An 18,351-nucleotide genomic window follows, 5' to 3' on the forward strand; every position below is an offset into this window, starting at 1 on the left:
CAAAAATATGAAATTGTAATGACTGAAAAGGTGTAAAGGAAGGGTAAGATTCCCACTAAAGTGTCATTTTTAATTCATTGAATCTTTTGTCAAGGTATAATGATATGGAGTTTTCGATTCTGCAACGCAGAACCAATTCAAGAACACAGTAGATATATTGAATAATGACCACCAAACGCCAACGACAGCTAGGAGATCTTTGTCGAAAATTGGTGATCAGGAAGAGCAGTTAAATTCATCCTAAATTTCGAAAATGACGAATATATACAAACATGTCGTTTGTCCACAGTCCTGGACGAAACTGCTGTTTTTATTCACCACTGATTTTCGTTAAAGACTTCTTGAATTGGTTGCTCTCCAATGCCTTTTCTATGTTCTTCAAAGCGTTCTGCGTCGCTGTGCGAAACACCCTAATACATTGTCATTTGCAGGGTCGTGCAACTAGCCATGTTAACCATGGCTATGGTGACGACGACGACCGCCGCCATCATCGTCACCTCGATCCCGACTTCCGACCTAGAGATGACATCGGGAGGTATATCAGTGGACCTTCGTCCCAGAGTTCAAGTACGTCCCGTTACGTAATGGATGGTGCGATGCCGATGCGGGAGTCCCGATACGCGGCCGATGGCTCCCTCGACCCAAACGTTGAAGAGAAGTTAAACCTTGGCATACAGTGGGGTCATCTGCAAACTAAGAAGCGTGAGAAACGAGCCAAGAAACAACGGGACATACTGCGTATCCTGCTTGCTGGTTTGGCACTGATGGTGTGTGCCGTGATCGCTCTTGGCCTCGCACTTTACTTCACCATAAGAGGTAAATTTTAAAAGTCGTGCACTGTAAAAAGTGATTCCAAAGATCTTTTGGTAGGCCTGTCTTCACAAATACGGAGAGGATGTAAAAACTAACGCATATCACATATTTTGGGTAAGAATATTGAAACTCCCCAAAAGCAATCAAATTGATGGAAGGGTTTAACTATCCAATATTATACCCCATTCTTTACTTCTAATATCAAGCTTTGTACAGGATATTTTCATGGTTGTAGTAAGCAAAATTAAATTCAGAATCCCAAGCTTTGATAGAATGATAAAAAAATACATCCTGGGTGAAATATAATCAATCGGCACTTTATTTCATTTTATCAGATGATTTCGATCACTGATTATTAAAACAATAAACCATATGTGGCTTGGTGTTGATGATCTCATGGATATTCCATTTCTTGTCTCGGTTCCTCCCATAATTCCCTCCGATCCTCCCTTATTTTCTTCTCTCCTTGTCACATGTCTCCATATTTTTATGAGTCGTTATTTCTCTTCTTATTTTGTGCATTTACAACCCCTTTCTGTCTTGCATTCGGGACTTCTCTTAATGATGTTGTCTTTCCTTTAATTCCTTCTCGTTGAAATTGTTTCCTTATGTTTGATCGTTAACCATTTTGTATACTTGATCTTTCTCTTCTTCAAAGGACAAGTCCACCCCAACAAAAAGTTGAGTCGAATAAAAAGAGAAAAATCCAACAAGCATAACACTGAAAGTTTCATCAAAATCGGATGTAAAATAAGAAAGTTATGACATTTTAAAGTTTCGCTTAATTTCACAAAACAGTTATATTCACATCCTTGTCGGTATGCAAATGAGGAGACTGATGACGTCACTCACTCACTATTTCTTTTGTATTTTATTATGTGAAATATTCAAATTTTCTCCCTGTTGTCTTGTGGAACAACGATTAATTCCTCCCTGAACATGTGTAATTAGCATTTTTAAATACTATATGGTTCAATCAAGTTGGTCCTTATTGTCAAATCTGTAAAAATGAAATATTGTATAATTCAAACAATAAAAAAAATAGTGAGTGAGGGACATCATCGACTGTCTCATTTGCATGTCACTGAGTTGTGCATATCACTATTTTGTGAAAAATAAGCTAAACTTTTAAATGTCATAACTTTCTTACTTTACATCCGATTTCGATGAAATTTTCAGCATAATGCTTGTTTGATTTTTCTCTATTTATTCAAATCAATTTTTTTCTGGGGTGGACTTGACCTTTAATAAATATTATAGACCAGTCGTCCAACCCCATCGAGAGTACAACAGGTGCCATGCTGGGAACAACATCCGGAACCTATCTGACTACTCCAAAGGGTCAGTATACCATTCAATGATCCATTACATTAATGCTAATTGAAATTATCTCCATTTGACATAGATCATTTAGGAACTTATTAAAAATATGTTTGTTTTAGACAATGCAACAAGGCCTACAGAGGATAGAGTCGCAGAGCACAATGGAAATTGAAAGAATTCGATTTGGGGGCAATAAATACCAGTACACATTATAAAAACGTTATATTTTTATAGACATAAAGGTACTAAAATATAACTTTAAAAATATGAAGCACTTCCTCTGTATAATTATTTTTGACATCGGTTAAAAATAATGCAATGTCATTTAACGTCCAATGTATACATGGTATACACTTGGTTTGTATGAACATATGTCCAATGTATACATGGTATACACTTGGTTTGTATGAACATATATAATATATATGTTCATACAAACCAAGTGTATGTTCATACAAACCAAGTGTATACCATGTATACATTGGACGTTAAATGACATTGCATTATTAATGAATGAAAACCTTCTGCTATTATATATATATATATAAGATATTTACTAATCTTAATAGCTAATTATGTCTCTGATAATACAGGCATACCTCCAGGGTTTAATACAACGGAAATTGAAATAATGATCTCACTAAACGATCGTAACTTCACCTCAGATCTCAACGATAATACATCTATGGCCTACGTGGAAATATCAAATAATGTTATCAACGCTGTAAGTATCGAGAATGTATAGGGCTTTCTGATGTTTGATGATGATGATTTATTAATAATAATAATACAATTATTATTACTATCATTATTATTATTATTATTATTATAATTATTATTATTAGTAGTATCATTATTGTTATTACTATTATTATCATTATTAAAGTTATTATTATCATCATTATTATCATTATTGTTGTTATTATTATTATTGATATTATTATTATCATTAATATAATTATTTACCCAGGTTAGCTTCTTCAGCTGTAATTTCAGCTGGCCCTTGCATGAACATAATGGGTGGTACAATTCGAATTCGCATTCGAACTAACATAATTACAGATGTAGATATTCAGATTTTATATTTTTCCCGATAGTTACCCAGTATTAAGAAATATCAGGTGCTGTTTTGCATATCTACCCTAGTCAGTAAAAAATGTTACAAAAGTCGACTTTTCATTCGCTCAAAATTACAAATTAGTCTGTTATTCTTTTTGTATTTGCCAATTTTGCAGGTTGATAAGCAGTATGTCAACGATACATCTTACGTTGGAACATCGATATTACGCATAAGGTAAATTGTTATTAAACGTTTGATGAATTTCCTTCTGCAAGTTCATTGCTACTAACAGCAACATTGGCAAATAATTCCAGGCCTCTGCAACCAGGACATGTTAAGATCTAAAAGAGAGATAATGTCAATGTGAAAAGGCTTTAATTTCGTTTTGCTCACCTCTGTCTTATTGCTTTATTAAATCATCATGATTTTCGTAAAGCGTATGAAATTATTGCAATTAATTGATGTTTTACAGTACAGAGTAAATGTCATACACTCTAATAAATATTGGGGGAATATGAGGGTAATTATGTGTCCAACCAACATTGGGTATTTCTTTTGGGCATTTTTATTTATCGGGTGATGGAAATTTTGCCAATTCTAAAGTAATTGCTGCATACTTTTTAAACTTACTGGAAAATATCCCTGCCGCATTGGGTAAAATACTGTCCCAAATTGGTTGGACACATAATTACCCTTGTGCTGGTTAAGATTTTACCCAATATTTTTTTTAAAGTGCAAGGCCCCCCCCCAAAAAAAAAGCAACAGAGGACGCCCATTTCCGAGGTGAATAAGAATGACCAATTAATAGTGATCTAAAGAGCAATATAGTGCTGATTGAGTACTTACATATTTTTGTATTCCAGAGAACAAAAGAAAACTTAATTTCATATAAACAAAAATAATAACGAATCAAATTATTTTACATAATCCTTTCTACATATTTTCTGCAAAACGTCTCTTTATTGACATGATGAATGAAAGAGTACCAATGATGCCTACTTCATGAAATAATTTATGAACAAAAACAACCCCCATTTCTGGTGAAAGTTCTCCCGTTGGTTGTTTTTCAGACTACGTTTCATGAACAAAATATCTATGAAGTTCACCTTTAAGGAGATCAAAATTTGGTCGTTTATCATTCGTTTTCATTTTATTTCTTTGGACGCAAGAGATTAAAAGGATGGTATCTAAAGAACAGAAATTAAATGATTGAATTTCAAATAAACACTATTCTCGATCAAATTGTAAACTAATATTTGAAAGTTCTCTTAACCATTGTATAACTTTGTTCCAAAATATTAAAATTATAGGACGTTCAGAGAACAAATCAATTTATGTTTCTTCTCCGATTTTACAGAAAGAACATAAACATGAATTATGATTCAGTACTTACTTTTCTGTCATCATTTTTCTTTTTCGATGGGTCTTCACCCCGTGAGTTTTAAGGGTGGGAACTAACGTACGAAACGACATCCCCCATACGCAACGAGGTGTCGAATATTCCATTTTTGTAATCATGATAATGTGCAATAATTCATACTCTCCGTTCTATATGTTTTGCTCTTTAGCCCTGGCAGCATTCAAGTGGTCGTCATTGTGCTGTTTCAAGTGCCGATGGAAGAAGAAGAACGTGTTCAACTCATAACAGTTATATTGTCTGAGCTTCAGAACAATATGATTGAAGCAGCTAATTCGATCTCAAATGATACATCCGTGGAAGTCATCACATGTAAGAAACCTATATAGGGAGCGTTTCATGAAAGGACACGTCGGATGAAATGTCCAACAAGTCCTGCTTTATTCGACAGTTCCCATAGTAACAGCGCTTCTCAGCCAATTAAAATAAAGGAAAGTTGTCAGATCCGACAACTCGTCAAATAAAAATATTGATGAAACGCTCGCCAGTTTGATATACGATCACTAAATAATAACAATAATAATAATAATAATGACGAAGATGATGATAGTGATAATAATAATAATAACAATAACAATAATAAAAGTAATAATAATGATAATAATATTGTAACGATGGTAAATATTGATAATTAATGATCCCACGCAACTTTAATACACAACAACAAATACTATATTACTACAAGCACTACACTTCACCATCACTACTTCAAACTACTACTACTACTACTACTACTACTACTACTACTACTGCTACTATTGATACTTCTACTACTACTACTATACGACTACTTCTATTATTACTTCTACTTCTACTATGCCTGCAACCTCAAGACTATACACCACCACCACCACTCCTTTTACGACCACCTCCTCCACCACCAATACTATACTACCAGTACCATGATAACCAGTGTAGGCCTACCACTGTCTTGTTCGCGCGTACTCAACGTAACGCCTAACGGGGCGCTATAAGAATTCGGGGCAGCGAAACACAGAAATTCCATCACTGCGACACTGCCACGCTATTGGAGACATTACCCTTGACTACGTGAGAAACTTTTGACCAATCGCGAAGCGAGATTCGTCCTTAGCAGAATATAAAAACAGTTAGGCCTATAGTATACCATGGAACCTCGGACTTTATTAATCTAGCCTATGTATACAGTATTATTTATTCATTTATGACTTTAATACAGCTGGATGTGAGACTGAACCTTGTGCAAACGGCGGAGAGTGTACAGCGGTGGGATCTAACTCAGTGGAATACACGTGCACGTGTGCAGCTGGCTACATGGGGAGCTCCTGCTTATCAGGTTTGTGATACTCATGTCGCAGTTGCTGGTGCAGTTACTCAGGTGAGCTCGAGCTCCGCCGCGAAGCTTCGGGGCGACTCATCAGAGTTTGGCGGTGGAAGCTCCGCCTCCGTCGTGATCTCTCTGTTGACGTTTCACGGAAACTGCAACCAAGTGTTTTCGACATGACCAAATCCTACCCTGCATGTTTAATGATTAAATTAGCCTATGACGACGTAGGCTAATTTAATCATTAAACGTGCAGGGTTGTGATATCTATAGAGAGTTGGTGTTTAGATCCGATTTGCCAAGACTTGTGTTTTCAGTTGTCACCCTCAACATTTTTTTAAAATGCCACTAGGGTGGGGGGGGGGCATATTTGGATATACATGTATGCTGATTAATTGATTTATAGGGCTCATTGATTAATTGGCTGTGAAACAGGGTTGGGCTCAATTACTTCAATTACAATTACGTAATTGAAATGTACAATTACAATTACTTTTCAATTAAATTATTTTTTTTTCAATTACAATTACTTTTGTCAGTTACAATTACCACTGGGCATTTTACCCGATATTACCCGGGTTGTAACAGGTAATAACGTAGTTATTACCACGCGGTAACACCAGTGGGTAGTAACGGGGAAATAGTAGACCAATCTTTCCCCGTTATTACCCGGACCCGATATTACCCCATTTACCCAATATTACCCAGTATGATGTAACCGATATTTCCAGCATTTTAATGATATCACCACCTCATATTACTCTGTTTACCCAATATTACCCAATTAATGTCGGCTCATTAAAAAAACAATTAGTGTCATTAGGGTCATTGAAGCACATTTTTACAACTCCATACTCGAAGCCATATCATCTTATCCTATCCTAAAATCCTACATCCTAATCCTAATCCTATCCTACACCTATCCACCAAACCCTGTCATTTACTTCTATATATTGAGCGAGTTTACAACACTTGACAAATTATGGTTAACAATTATTCAACCCTAAAACATTTTTCTAAAATTAATGTCATGATTATGACTAATATGATATATAAACTACACATTTTTCTGAAAATTTTCTGGGTGGAATAATTGCATAAACATAAACACATTAATTATTACAGCTATATTAGCTAAAATTTTGGCCATTTATTGTAGTAATGAATATTCATGAGTAACTAATATTTCCAGCATTTTCCTGATATTACCATCTGATATTACTCCATTTACCCAATATTAATGGGTTCCGCATGGGTTGGAGGTCTCGTTTCCATCTGAGTCCTATCTGGGCACCATGTGGGTTCAAGTATATGTTTTCATCTGGGTTCCATGTGGGCCCATATGGGACCCAGATATCCCAGATAAGAACCGTATGTGATCCAGATACTTTGCTGTCTGGGAATGGAAGCGTTTCAACATTACCCATTACCCCTTATCAACCTGTTTGTAACTGGGTAAAATGTTGGTTTCATCAGGGTGATAACAGTAATTTTTTGGACTTTGAAAATTTCGCTGGGATTGCTGTAAGATTGCTCTTATTACTAAAGTTTGCAATGTTATAACCAATCAAAGTCATTCAACATTACCCTTATTACCCCTCATCACCCTGTTGTAACTAGGTAAATGTAGGTTTCATCAGGGTGATAACAGTAACAGGTATCAACAGGAATTATAATTTCGGTAATAACATGGTAATAACGGTAATATTTGGTGTTACTCAAATTTCCGGGTGATATTACCGGTAATAACCGGTAAAATTGGTAATCGGTAACAAATTGCCCAGTGGAAGAATTACTTTTGTCAGTTAAAATTACAATTTCAATTACTTTCTATAAAGTCATAAATGATATGAATTTATATTTTGTATGTATTGCCACCATTTCAACATAATTCTAAGTTAGAGAGAAACTGACAAAATGAAGGCAGGTGCGTAGACAGGGGGGGGGGGGGTGGCGGTTAGGATGGACGCCCCCCCAAAAAAAACACTCCCTAATAGAGTAAAAAGGAGAAAAGGCGAAAGGAGAAAAGGGAAGAAAGATATAGCTTCGTTCCCTTTTTTTGTCAAGAGAATAAAAATCTAAACGAGATGTTCTTCTCTCTAATTCATACAAAATTTTGATTCCATGCTCCGTCTTGTACTTTCTATGGGGATCCTCAAATTGGCAAATGTGCTTCAAATGGCTGATTTTGTGGACAACTGTCTATTTGTTTTGTACACAAATTTTCAGATTTTCCTCATCTTCCAATTTCCATCTTGCCTCCTGAGCATAACATATGTCATGTGAAAATATAATTCACACCACATATGTCAAGGTCAGGAGGATAATGTGAAATATGTAAAATAAAGGGGAAAATCTGAAAATTTGTGTACAAAACAAATGGAGAGTTGTCCACAAAATCAGCAATTTTGAAGCACGTTTGCCAATTTGAGGATCCCCATAGAAAGTACAACAAAACTTTTTAAACATCCATAACTTGCTTATTTCATAACCGATTTTGATGAAACTTTTTTTAAATTGTTCCTTTCATTTTACTCTTTCCAATAAGATTGCTTCCCTTCTTGGGTTTTGGTTTCCTTCAAATAATAAAGTAATGTAACTGAAAGTAATTGACAGTAATTGAAGTCAATTACAATTTTTCAATTACAATTACAATTACTTTCCCTCCAAATATTTCATTTACAAATTACAATTACAATTCCTGGAAAAAACATTCATTACGTGATTGATCTATTTCTTTGTAATTGAGTCCAAACCTGTTGTGAAGTAAGGCCCTTGATGTTGTCCAGTAGAGTAAGAGTGAATTCCACTAGATCTATTAATAATTAGTCTGAAACACTGCCAATATAATAATGATAATAATAATAGTCAGTTCTTGTATAGCGCATAACACATTATGAATAACGTCTCTATGCGCTTCCAAAGTACTTGGATATAGTATATATAGTAGGCCTATGGTTTGAAAGTGGAAGACCACTCCAATGAAAATTTAATATGAATAAGGAGAAAAAGAAAACCATATTACAAACACATGCTTGTTAGTATTTTTGTTAAATTAATTAGAATTCGAGAATATTTAAATTTGTGCCAATATGACAAGAAGTCAGGAATGAAAGACTTCATTAAATTGCAATTATAGGTTAATTGCTAGTTGGCTATTGGTTGTATACAAGTCCAAGAAAAGGTCACCCTAGAAGGCAAAATTTCATCTTTAATTTAAGAAGTTATCTTTGGTGGGGTATGAAAGCCCAAGTGTTGAATTTTAAAATTTCATTAAGATAAATTTGATAATATTTATGCATATTTATGCTAATTTGGCGCACCTAATTTGCATAATTGGTAAAATGGGGGTTACGTATGGGACAATTATAAAAACTCAGAAAATAAAAACAAAACTTGTGAGATTTAGTCATAGGTGGGACATGGACCCCTAACATCTTATTGCTTTTGGAGGAAAAAAGTGGTGTCATCTAATTAAATATGCAAATTAGGTCTTGTCCAAGGATAGAATGTCCCATACGTAACATTTTGAGGATTTTTTTAAAAAGTTATTTCTCATGATACAATATTTGTATTATTGCATCTCTGGGATGTTCTAATTTATTAAGTATGAAAATGTTATACCACAAAAAGTTTAAAAAATATATCTTACTTTTTAATTAAAAGTTAATTTAAAAAATTGTTACGTATGGGACAACATATGTTACGTATGGGACATTTACACACAATGTCAAGGGGAGATTTGTGTACAAAGTGAATGGAGAAAAACAAATTTCAGGAATGCTCTAAAAAGTGGTTATTTACCTTTTCTCTTTGTTAATAATGAAAACAATTGAAGCACAAAAATTGTGAAAATGAGAAAATATGAAAAAAATAAAAACAATAGAAATACATAAGAAATTTTTGAAACCATGAAAAACAAGAAAAAAATTGTTGAAATGGCTAATTTCCTTTTCAGTCATATCAAATATGTCTCAATAGACCATTTTGAAAGAAAAAAAAACTCTTTTGTTATTTCCATATTTCAAATTATTTCAATTTTTGAAATTATGGGGAAAATTGTGTACATTCTCTATGGGGACAAAATGTCCCATATGTAACTTGTCATTAATTTGTTTAGAGTATGTAATTTGAGGGTTTTGTCTTTTTACATGAAACTTGCCTTAGATTGTTGTGACTTCTATCACACTAAATTACAAGTTGTCAAATGAAATACTTTCAGAGAATTTTCAACTTGAAAAAAATGTTTTAAAAATTGTCTTTTTTCTGCATCCCATACGTAACGACACATCTTTTCTCTCTAGGTCAAGGCCATGTGTTGCCGTTATTTGGATGATTATTCTTCTCCTAGATGTCTACCATCATGAGGGTATTCAATCTAATCAAAGTCATTCAACGCTATTTTTCAGATCATTAAAGCCTCTGAAATGTCTCATATGTAACACGCGCGAATTCTTGGACTTGCCTTTGTCCTGGAGGAATCAAACTTTCATTTATGTTAAAATTCAGAAAAAATTACAGTATTTCATATAGAGAAGAAAAGGGATTAGGTGACAGACTTTGGTTCCCTCATCTGCATACCAACCATGGTTTGCATAATAATTTTTTTCTTTTAAGGACGTTCCACAGTTATGTTTGTGCACATTATGATCTGCGCATAATTTACACTCTGCGCGCTGACGTCACAATGGATGAACAGGTGATTAATTAGCTGCGGGTATGAGCTGATTTTTCTCATCTTCTGCACTTTAACTGCAGATCCGATGCGTTATTTCATGAATATAAGAAAATGGAATTATCCCATGGACCAGTCAAAAAAATATTCTCTACAATTTCAAAATACTTTACTCTGCAGTGCTGCCAAGAATCACGAATATTAGCCCGAGTTTGAATAAATGGTAGAGTGGTTTTGATTTTTTCTTCACATAGATACTAAGCATTCGGCGCATTTTTGGTGTTTTAAAAAGCACATTTGCTCTAATAAAAATGGTGATAGTTTAAAAACAAGCACATGAACCCCTATTTTTTAATGTTTGTACCTCTTAGGTATACCTTCCTCTACAACTCTGCAAATTTTTGTGAAAATGACATGGATTTTGAATAAAGTGCAGCATTTATTGTACGTTTGTAGTTTGTTACTGAAATTTTACATTTTTTAGATTGGGATTTTGTTATCTTTTACGCCATTTTTAAGAACTGACAGTGCTGTTAAACTTAAAATTGCAAACAAATAGCACTATAAATATATTCTCCATTCTAACGATACAATTATTAACTCTCTTGCGAAATAGTAATAGAGGTTTAAACTCATTGTAGTAATCTTGGGCGGTCTAAAAATGCCAAATTCTTTTGAATGCGCAATTCTTAAAAACATCAATTTGGGTGAACTTTGAAGCTCTATAGCAAAAAATCAAGCACATGGACCTATGTTAATTTTTGCATATTTCGAATATTAAGGTTCTAAAGTATCTATGTGCAAAGTTTGGTGAAAATGACATGGATTTCACTTTAACTGTGGAACGTCCTTAAACAGGCAATAATAAATAATGCACCCTTCACTCATAGTGTGCCAGTGATATCATAAGTACTAGGCTACTACATGTATGTATAAAGGGATTGTTTGCAATGTCCTCTTACTAAATACATATACTTTATACACTTTATTCTACCCTACCGAAGTTCAATATTGCTATGAAATTAATCTGCAGTGAGTATATTCCTTTGAATATACATTATGATAATCTTTGGATATATTTTTTTAAACAGACATTGATGAATGTGCAATTGTTGGAGCTTGTAGCAATCGGGGAGTCTGTGATAATACGATTGGATCGTATTCCTGTGAATGTATATCAGGGTGGCAGGGAACAGACTGCGATAATGGTAAGAATAATTATATCTTGTATGCAGGGGCGCTTCTTGCTCGCATCAATTATTGTTTTGTATTGTATTCATCCTATTCATGGTTACAAAAATGCATGGAATGTCCATTTTTCAGGTGGGAATATCATTCATTTCCAGCTCGTGTTTCGTGCTCGCGTAAATTATTTTTATTAAGGTACCCTTTTCCTGGTTAGAAGAAGTGCTTAGAATATCCAGTTTTCAGGTTGAGAAAATCACAATTTTCTCCATCAATAATTGTTTAGTAAGATAAGATACTCATCCTGTTCATACAAAAATGCTTTAATAGAATGGCCAGTTTTCAGGTTGGAATATCACATATTTTTGGCTCGTGTTTTGCGCTCATACCAATTATTGTTTATTGAGGTAGTCATTCTGTTCCTGATTAAATAAAATGCCTAGAATGTCCAGTTTTGTGGTTAGAATATCACAAATTTTCATCTCACACTTCGCGCTCGCATCATTCCATTGGTGAGATATGTAGCCCGTATCCTATTCATGAGTCACTAAATGCAGTCTTTAAAAGGTTCCTTTTCTGGTCAGTGTATTAAAAATTTCAGCACGCGCTTCGCGCTCGCGTTAATTCTTTAATTAGATTCTCATCCTTTTTTCATGATTACAAAAACTGCTTGGAATGTTGACTTTTAATGTCTTATTAAGTGAAATTTCCAAAAGTTTGAGCTCGTGATTTGCACTCGCAACATCTTGCAAGGATGCCCTTTTAACACGCATTAGGTCCATAATTGACCAAAAAGCGAGTTTTACAACTTCAGATTTGAAATTTTTTCCAAACCACTTGCTCGCTACGCTCGCTTGCCAAAAAGTAAAGCCTAAATATATATCTTATCAGTCTGAAATCACTTCCAAAAACAATTTTTTTGCTCAACTTAATTACTACATAACACGCAACTTCTTCACACAGATGATAATTTCATGGTGAAAATATCTATTGCACCAAAATGCACGTTTTGGGCTTTGCCCCCCCAAACGAAAATACGTTCTGCCGCCCGTGCATTTATGGTTAAAGCCTATTTCTAGATGAGGGAACATTCTGTAACTGTGGATAGTTTATGTTCTGAAATAAAACAATCAGTTTACATTTGGACTGGCCATCAATAATGAATCAAGACTTCTTCTTTGAGAAATCGAAACTACGGTACATTATTTTAAATAATTGCCAGTAGGCCTACTATAGATTTTTGGTCAGTTATATAATTAGACCTCATTTCTGTTTTCTTTGTTATTTTTCTTATGTTAGTGAAAACATTTCTTGATGGAATATAATTTGCGCAAACTGTAGAGCCTGATCAAAAAGGCATTACATATTTAGGGCCTAATGCATGTGATTGACACACTGCTAAGAATTGAGTCTGTAATCTAAAATTAAGAAAAATATGATGCCTCAATCTTTCTTCCAAATGTTATCTTGTGTTTGACACTAGATGTTGATGAATGCGAGATTGAAAGTCCATGTAGAAATGGTGCGGTATGTAATAACATACCAGGGTCATTTGACTGCGAATGTGCTCCCGGATACACTGGCAGTGTTTGTGAACTTGGTAAGTTGCTTTGACTTTTCTCAGCATAATTACTGTAAGCTAAGATATGTTTTGTCATGTTGAAGGTTTGAACATAGATAGCCTATACTGCCTACACTAATGTGGAGAACTGAAACAGTAAACTCTGTATTGGCATGTATAATTTAGAGGCCGAATTACAAGAACAAGACTTCTCAGAACAGTTTAGGGCCAATTAACCTTGGAGCATGGAACAGTTTATGGCTTCTTCTGAGATTGTTCGTGTATTAGAAAGAATTTAGAAGATATGATAAAGAAATTAAAAAAATTGTTATGAATATTAACACTAAAAGCTTATCTCCAATATACGCTTCAATTAGGCTTTTAGGTGCTATGTTGATTGAAAAATATTATGTGTAATGTGTTTCAGCAGCATGAAGGTAATAAATATCACCAATATCTCATTACAGTTTTTCTTAACTCTTTGCCCGCCACGGACGACTCGTGGCACATACAGCGGACTGCCAACGACGACTCAAGTCACAGTTCGCAGACAATGCATACGGAACGCATTTAATTGTAATTGTGTGCACACACATACAATAGCGACGCGTGTATTGCATTGTTTACAAATCTAGCTTTTGTGTTATAGCTTTCGCCGACGTTGTTTACATAGAGATTTTTCGCGTAAAATTGAGTTTTTTTAACTGCTTTAGGATATATTTCGATGAGCTTTCAATAGCTTGCACTGCTTTCCTTGTAATAAAAGAATGATACAAATTGCCACTTCCCTATAACAATAAGGGGATCAAAGTATCAATAGACGGGAAGTCTCCCAGGATGGGAAGTCTATTGAGAAGTAGCCATGGTCAATTTCAATAGAAGAGTTTAGTTCATTGTCAGTTTACTCTTTTTGAATGCCCCATTTCAATCCTAAACTGCTTAGCTCATAATGACCATAAAGACATGGATTTGGTATGTAATGAAAGCTAAAGAACACATCTTTTCAATGGACTAACTTAGAAATTTAACCTTCATTAGAAAGTATTGAATATAAGAGGTATAAAATACCCTCCTAAACGAAAAATTGGAAACAGAATGTAAAGTTAAAATTCTCAAAATCTATTATTTTATACATAGCAAAAATGATACCATTGGCAAGAGTATTCATTTCTCTAAAACTTTGCTACACAATTTGTTTCATTACGACAAACCAGTAAAAAGTTATTGCGAGTTGAACAAGACAGTGCACGCAAACCCCCTCTGAATGTGGCACCCCAAAATTAATGTGGCGCAGGGGGATAGTGTACGTGGCAGGCAAAGAGTTAAAGGGGAATGAAACCTTTTGAACAAGATAGCTTGTGTGAAAACAGAAAAATCAAAGAAACAGATCAACGAAAGTTTGAGAAAAATCAGACAAATATTGAGAAAGTTATGAGCATTTGAATATAGCAAACACTAATGCTATGGAGATCCTCCAATTGGCAATGCCACAAGGATGTGTGATGTCACATGTGAACAACTTTCCCTTTGATGGACTATAAAATACTCCCAAAATGTCTCTTTTTGCTTTTTCTCATGATGATACAAAGTCTTTATTCATGATGTATTCTTTAAAAATCTGTATTACATGCCCTCCTATAGAAAGAACACATGATCTACTGATAGATGTGATAAAAGAGGCAGTTTAAGTGAAATATATACTAAAGTAATGGGGAGAGTTGTTCACAAGTGACATCACACATCTTTGTCGCATTGCCAATGTGAGGATCTCCGTAGCATTAGTGATTGCAATATTCAACTGCTCATAACTCTCATTATTTGTCTGATTTTTCTCAAATTTTTGTTGATCTGTTTCTTTGATTTTTCTGTTTTCACACACACTATCTTGTTCCAAAAGTTTCATTCTCCTTTAAATAGGGAATACATAGGCAGCTTTCATTTGATATAACTCCTCCTATTCGCGCCAATGTAAATGGAGCTTTATTTTTTATTTTCCTAGATTTAAAGGATTAAGTAAATATTTCTGAAAAGAACATGAATAACACAATTCAAATATTATTGATTATAATGTTACTACCTTGATGAGGTGTCTTATATCATTGTATTAAAGGGACAAAATGTGTTAAACTTTACTGAGCTAAAAGAAGCAAAGGAGGAATATGAGCAACCGAGCAAGAAATCCTGCATCTGTTGAATAGAAAATGGAGCAAATCTATATTAACAACATATTTATTCTTAAAATGAAAACAATGATGTATGTATACATGTATATATTTACTGATATGAAAACTACAATATCTTCTTAAAAATAAGGTGTATCATTTTGGGTCTCCTCTTTTCCCCGATAGCCTGGAGTACAATTTTTGCCATTCCTCTTGGATTTACACCGTTAGACAAACATGTCTACAGTCAATCTCAATGAAAGGATTTATCTGCTTGTTTTTATATTTACTCAAATATATAATTCAAACTTTGAATATTTTAAAGTAAAATGTGTTTATTTTCTTATAAACAGAAATAAACGAATGCGAGAGCAATCCATGTTTAAATGATGGAGAATGCGTCAATGAAGAAGGAGCATATAGTTGTAGATGCTCTGCCGGGTTTACTGGAGATACCTGTGAGAAGAGTAAGTTTAATTAATTTGCTTTATAGAAGAAGTGAGTGGAAGGGGGTATCTATAGTTCAGGAAGTTAGGTTTTATGTTTGGCTTAAGGGTGCAGATTTCCCTTTGGAGCAATTGTTGCGGGAGCATATGTCATGGAACTGTATTCTCAAAAGAGATATAGTTCAATTGTACACACTAAGAAATCCCGGTGGAAATGGGGTGTACGATACATGCGTACACCTCGCATTTTGTGTAATTATTACTCTATTTCATCATGTACAATAAGAAAAATCTAAGTAAATGTTCATTTAAAAAAAAGGGCACTAAAAATGTAAATTGCTAATTACAAATTTTTATAGTATATGGCTTTGTAAATGGGCCATTCTTCCCAGTTTAATTTCTCTTTCTTAGCTACTGAAAGTGAAACTGTTGAAACCATCACATACATTCGTAATTTCAGCTTCGTTATTCCGAAGGTTCGGGTATTCCGAAGGTTCGTATTTCCGAAGGTTCTTAATTCCGAAAGTTCGTAATTCCGAAGGTTCGTTAATACAAAAACGAAATGAGGTTCGTAATTCCGAAGGTTCGTTAATCCGAAAACGAAATGATGTTCGTAATTCCAAAGGTTCTTTAGTCCGAAAACGAAATGATTAACGAACCTTATTTCGTTTTCGGACTAACGAACCTTCGGAACAACGAACCTTATTTCGTTTTCGGATTAACGAACCTTCGGAACATCGAACCTTATTTAGTTTTCGGATTATCGAACCTTCGGAAAAACGAACCTTCGGAATAACGCCACAAATGTTCAGATTAATGAACCCTTTTACGTTTTCGGATTAACGAACATCGAGGTATAGGCAATTTACTTGTTTCGGAGTTACGAACCTTCGGAATTACAAACCTTCGAAATTACGAAGTGTAACCGAAACCATACCACACAGTCCATCTTTTTAAACTATTGTCAGGGTGACCATGGTTGTTGTTTTTATTGACAGTATAGTTCAGCCCTTTGAAGGTCACAATTACCCTTAATCTCCCAAATATGATGAAAGCCTCTATCAGTGACTTTACAGTATGATAAATAATGTGTTGAGAAATTTCAAAGGACATAAAATGAAAAGTAGATTTTTGGAAAAATAGTTATCAATTCATGATTCAAATTAGAATGGAATATCAATTCATATTGGTATACGTCACAACTCACAAGAAATTGACCAAAGAATGATGTAGAGGATCTTGAATAAGTTGTTTAAAATACCGTAAAACGTGACCATGACATGGTCAAGTCAGTGGCATGCAGTGAGCAGTAACCAACAATCAGATTCAAATTGGGATGATATTTCTCATTCTTGACAGAATGACATCAGCCAAGAAGGCAAGGCCTACATGTAGGTCCTTGGGCTGAAATCTTGCTCAATGTTAGTTGCAAGTTGGTTGGGATATCTCAACCAAGAATGAGGGCGTTGTGGTCTGTTGGTTATTTACTCTTGTCTTCCAATCAGAGGGACATGGGTTTGAATCTCAGTCACATCACGTTTTCCTTCAGCAAGAAATTTACCCACATTGTGCTGCACTGAGCCCAGGTGAGGTCAATGGGCACCTGGCAGAAATCTATTCCTTGAAATGCATGATTGTGCTAGCTGCCCTGCCAAAACCAGAGTAATTATACTGTATTACTTTAGAGCACTGACTTCTGATAAAGAAAGTGTTAAAGCACTATATAAGCAAGTATATTTATTAAGAAGAAGCAATTACAAATGTACATAATAAGGTTTTTTTCTCTCAGAATTTTGAATGAATATAGGCAAATAAAAAACCCATTTGTGTTATTTATTGTTTATTTGTAGATATTGATGACTGTGATCCTAACCTATGTGAGAACGGAGCAGCCTGTGTGGATGGTATCAACTCTTTCACTTGCCAGTGTGTTGACGGTTATACTGGTTTTCAGTGTGAATCAGGTATTTCTTAATAAGTTTAAACATGCAGAAATGCACAAATCTCTGACTATCCCATGTTTTCATGGATAATTTTCCATTGTGATATTCCAAATCAATTGTAGGCTACTGGTAGATGTGTCTAGCCCATGTCGTTTTGAGAAACCAACCAATTTACAGTGTGTAGACCAAGAAAAAATACAAGCAATGAAACATGTACATGTACACACCTTTGTTTCCTTCAAATTTTTCTTTTAATAGGTGGCCATAAAAAACCCAGTTGTGTTATTTATTGTTTATTTGTAGATATTGATGACTGTGATCCTAACCTATGTGAGAACGGAGCAGCCTGTGTGGATGGTATCAACTCTTTCACTTGCCAGTGTGTTGACGGTTATACTGGTTTTCAGTGTGAATCAGGTATTTCTTAATAAGTTTAAACATGCAGAAATGCACAAATCTCTGA

At 34.5% G+C, this 18,351-nt stretch overlaps 1 protein-coding gene across 1 annotated transcript; it reads left to right on the top strand.

Annotated features, from left to right (window-relative positions):
* Positions 1-584: 584 nt before the first annotated feature.
* LOC129270208 (fibropellin-1-like) lies at positions 585-18,316 on the top strand. Its single transcript, XM_064106021.1, has 11 exons — positions 585-816; positions 2,074-2,154; positions 2,730-2,860; positions 3,372-3,430; positions 4,765-4,925; positions 5,812-5,928; positions 11,683-11,799; positions 13,260-13,376; positions 15,853-15,966; positions 17,796-17,909; positions 18,192-18,316. Exons 1-11 carry the CDS (start codon positions 585-587, stop codon positions 18,314-18,316), a joined length of 1,368 nt encoding a protein of 455 aa, XP_063962091.1.
* Positions 18,317-18,351: the final 35 nt, after the last annotated feature.

This window comes from Lytechinus pictus, chromosome 10 (genome assembly GCF_037042905.1).
Source record: "Lytechinus pictus isolate F3 Inbred chromosome 10, Lp3.0, whole genome shotgun sequence".
Classification (NCBI taxonomy): domain Eukaryota; kingdom Metazoa; phylum Echinodermata; class Echinoidea; order Temnopleuroida; family Toxopneustidae; genus Lytechinus; species Lytechinus pictus.

What these genes read in the sequence shown, in the direction of transcription:
- LOC129270208 (XM_064106021.1), top strand. Translation starts at nt 585, where the DNA reads ATGGATGGTGCGATGCCGATGCGGGAGTCCCGATACGCGGCCGATGGC. An exon ending in CAAATAATGTTATCAACGCT is followed by an intron (nt 2,861 to 3,371) that starts GTAAGTATCGAG and finishes CCAATTTTGCAG; the next exon opens with GTTGATAAGCAGTATGTCAA. An exon ending in TGGTTTTCAGTGTGAATCAG is followed by an intron (nt 17,910 to 18,191) that starts GTATTTCTTAAT and finishes GTTTATTTGTAG; the next exon opens with ATATTGATGACTGTGATCCT.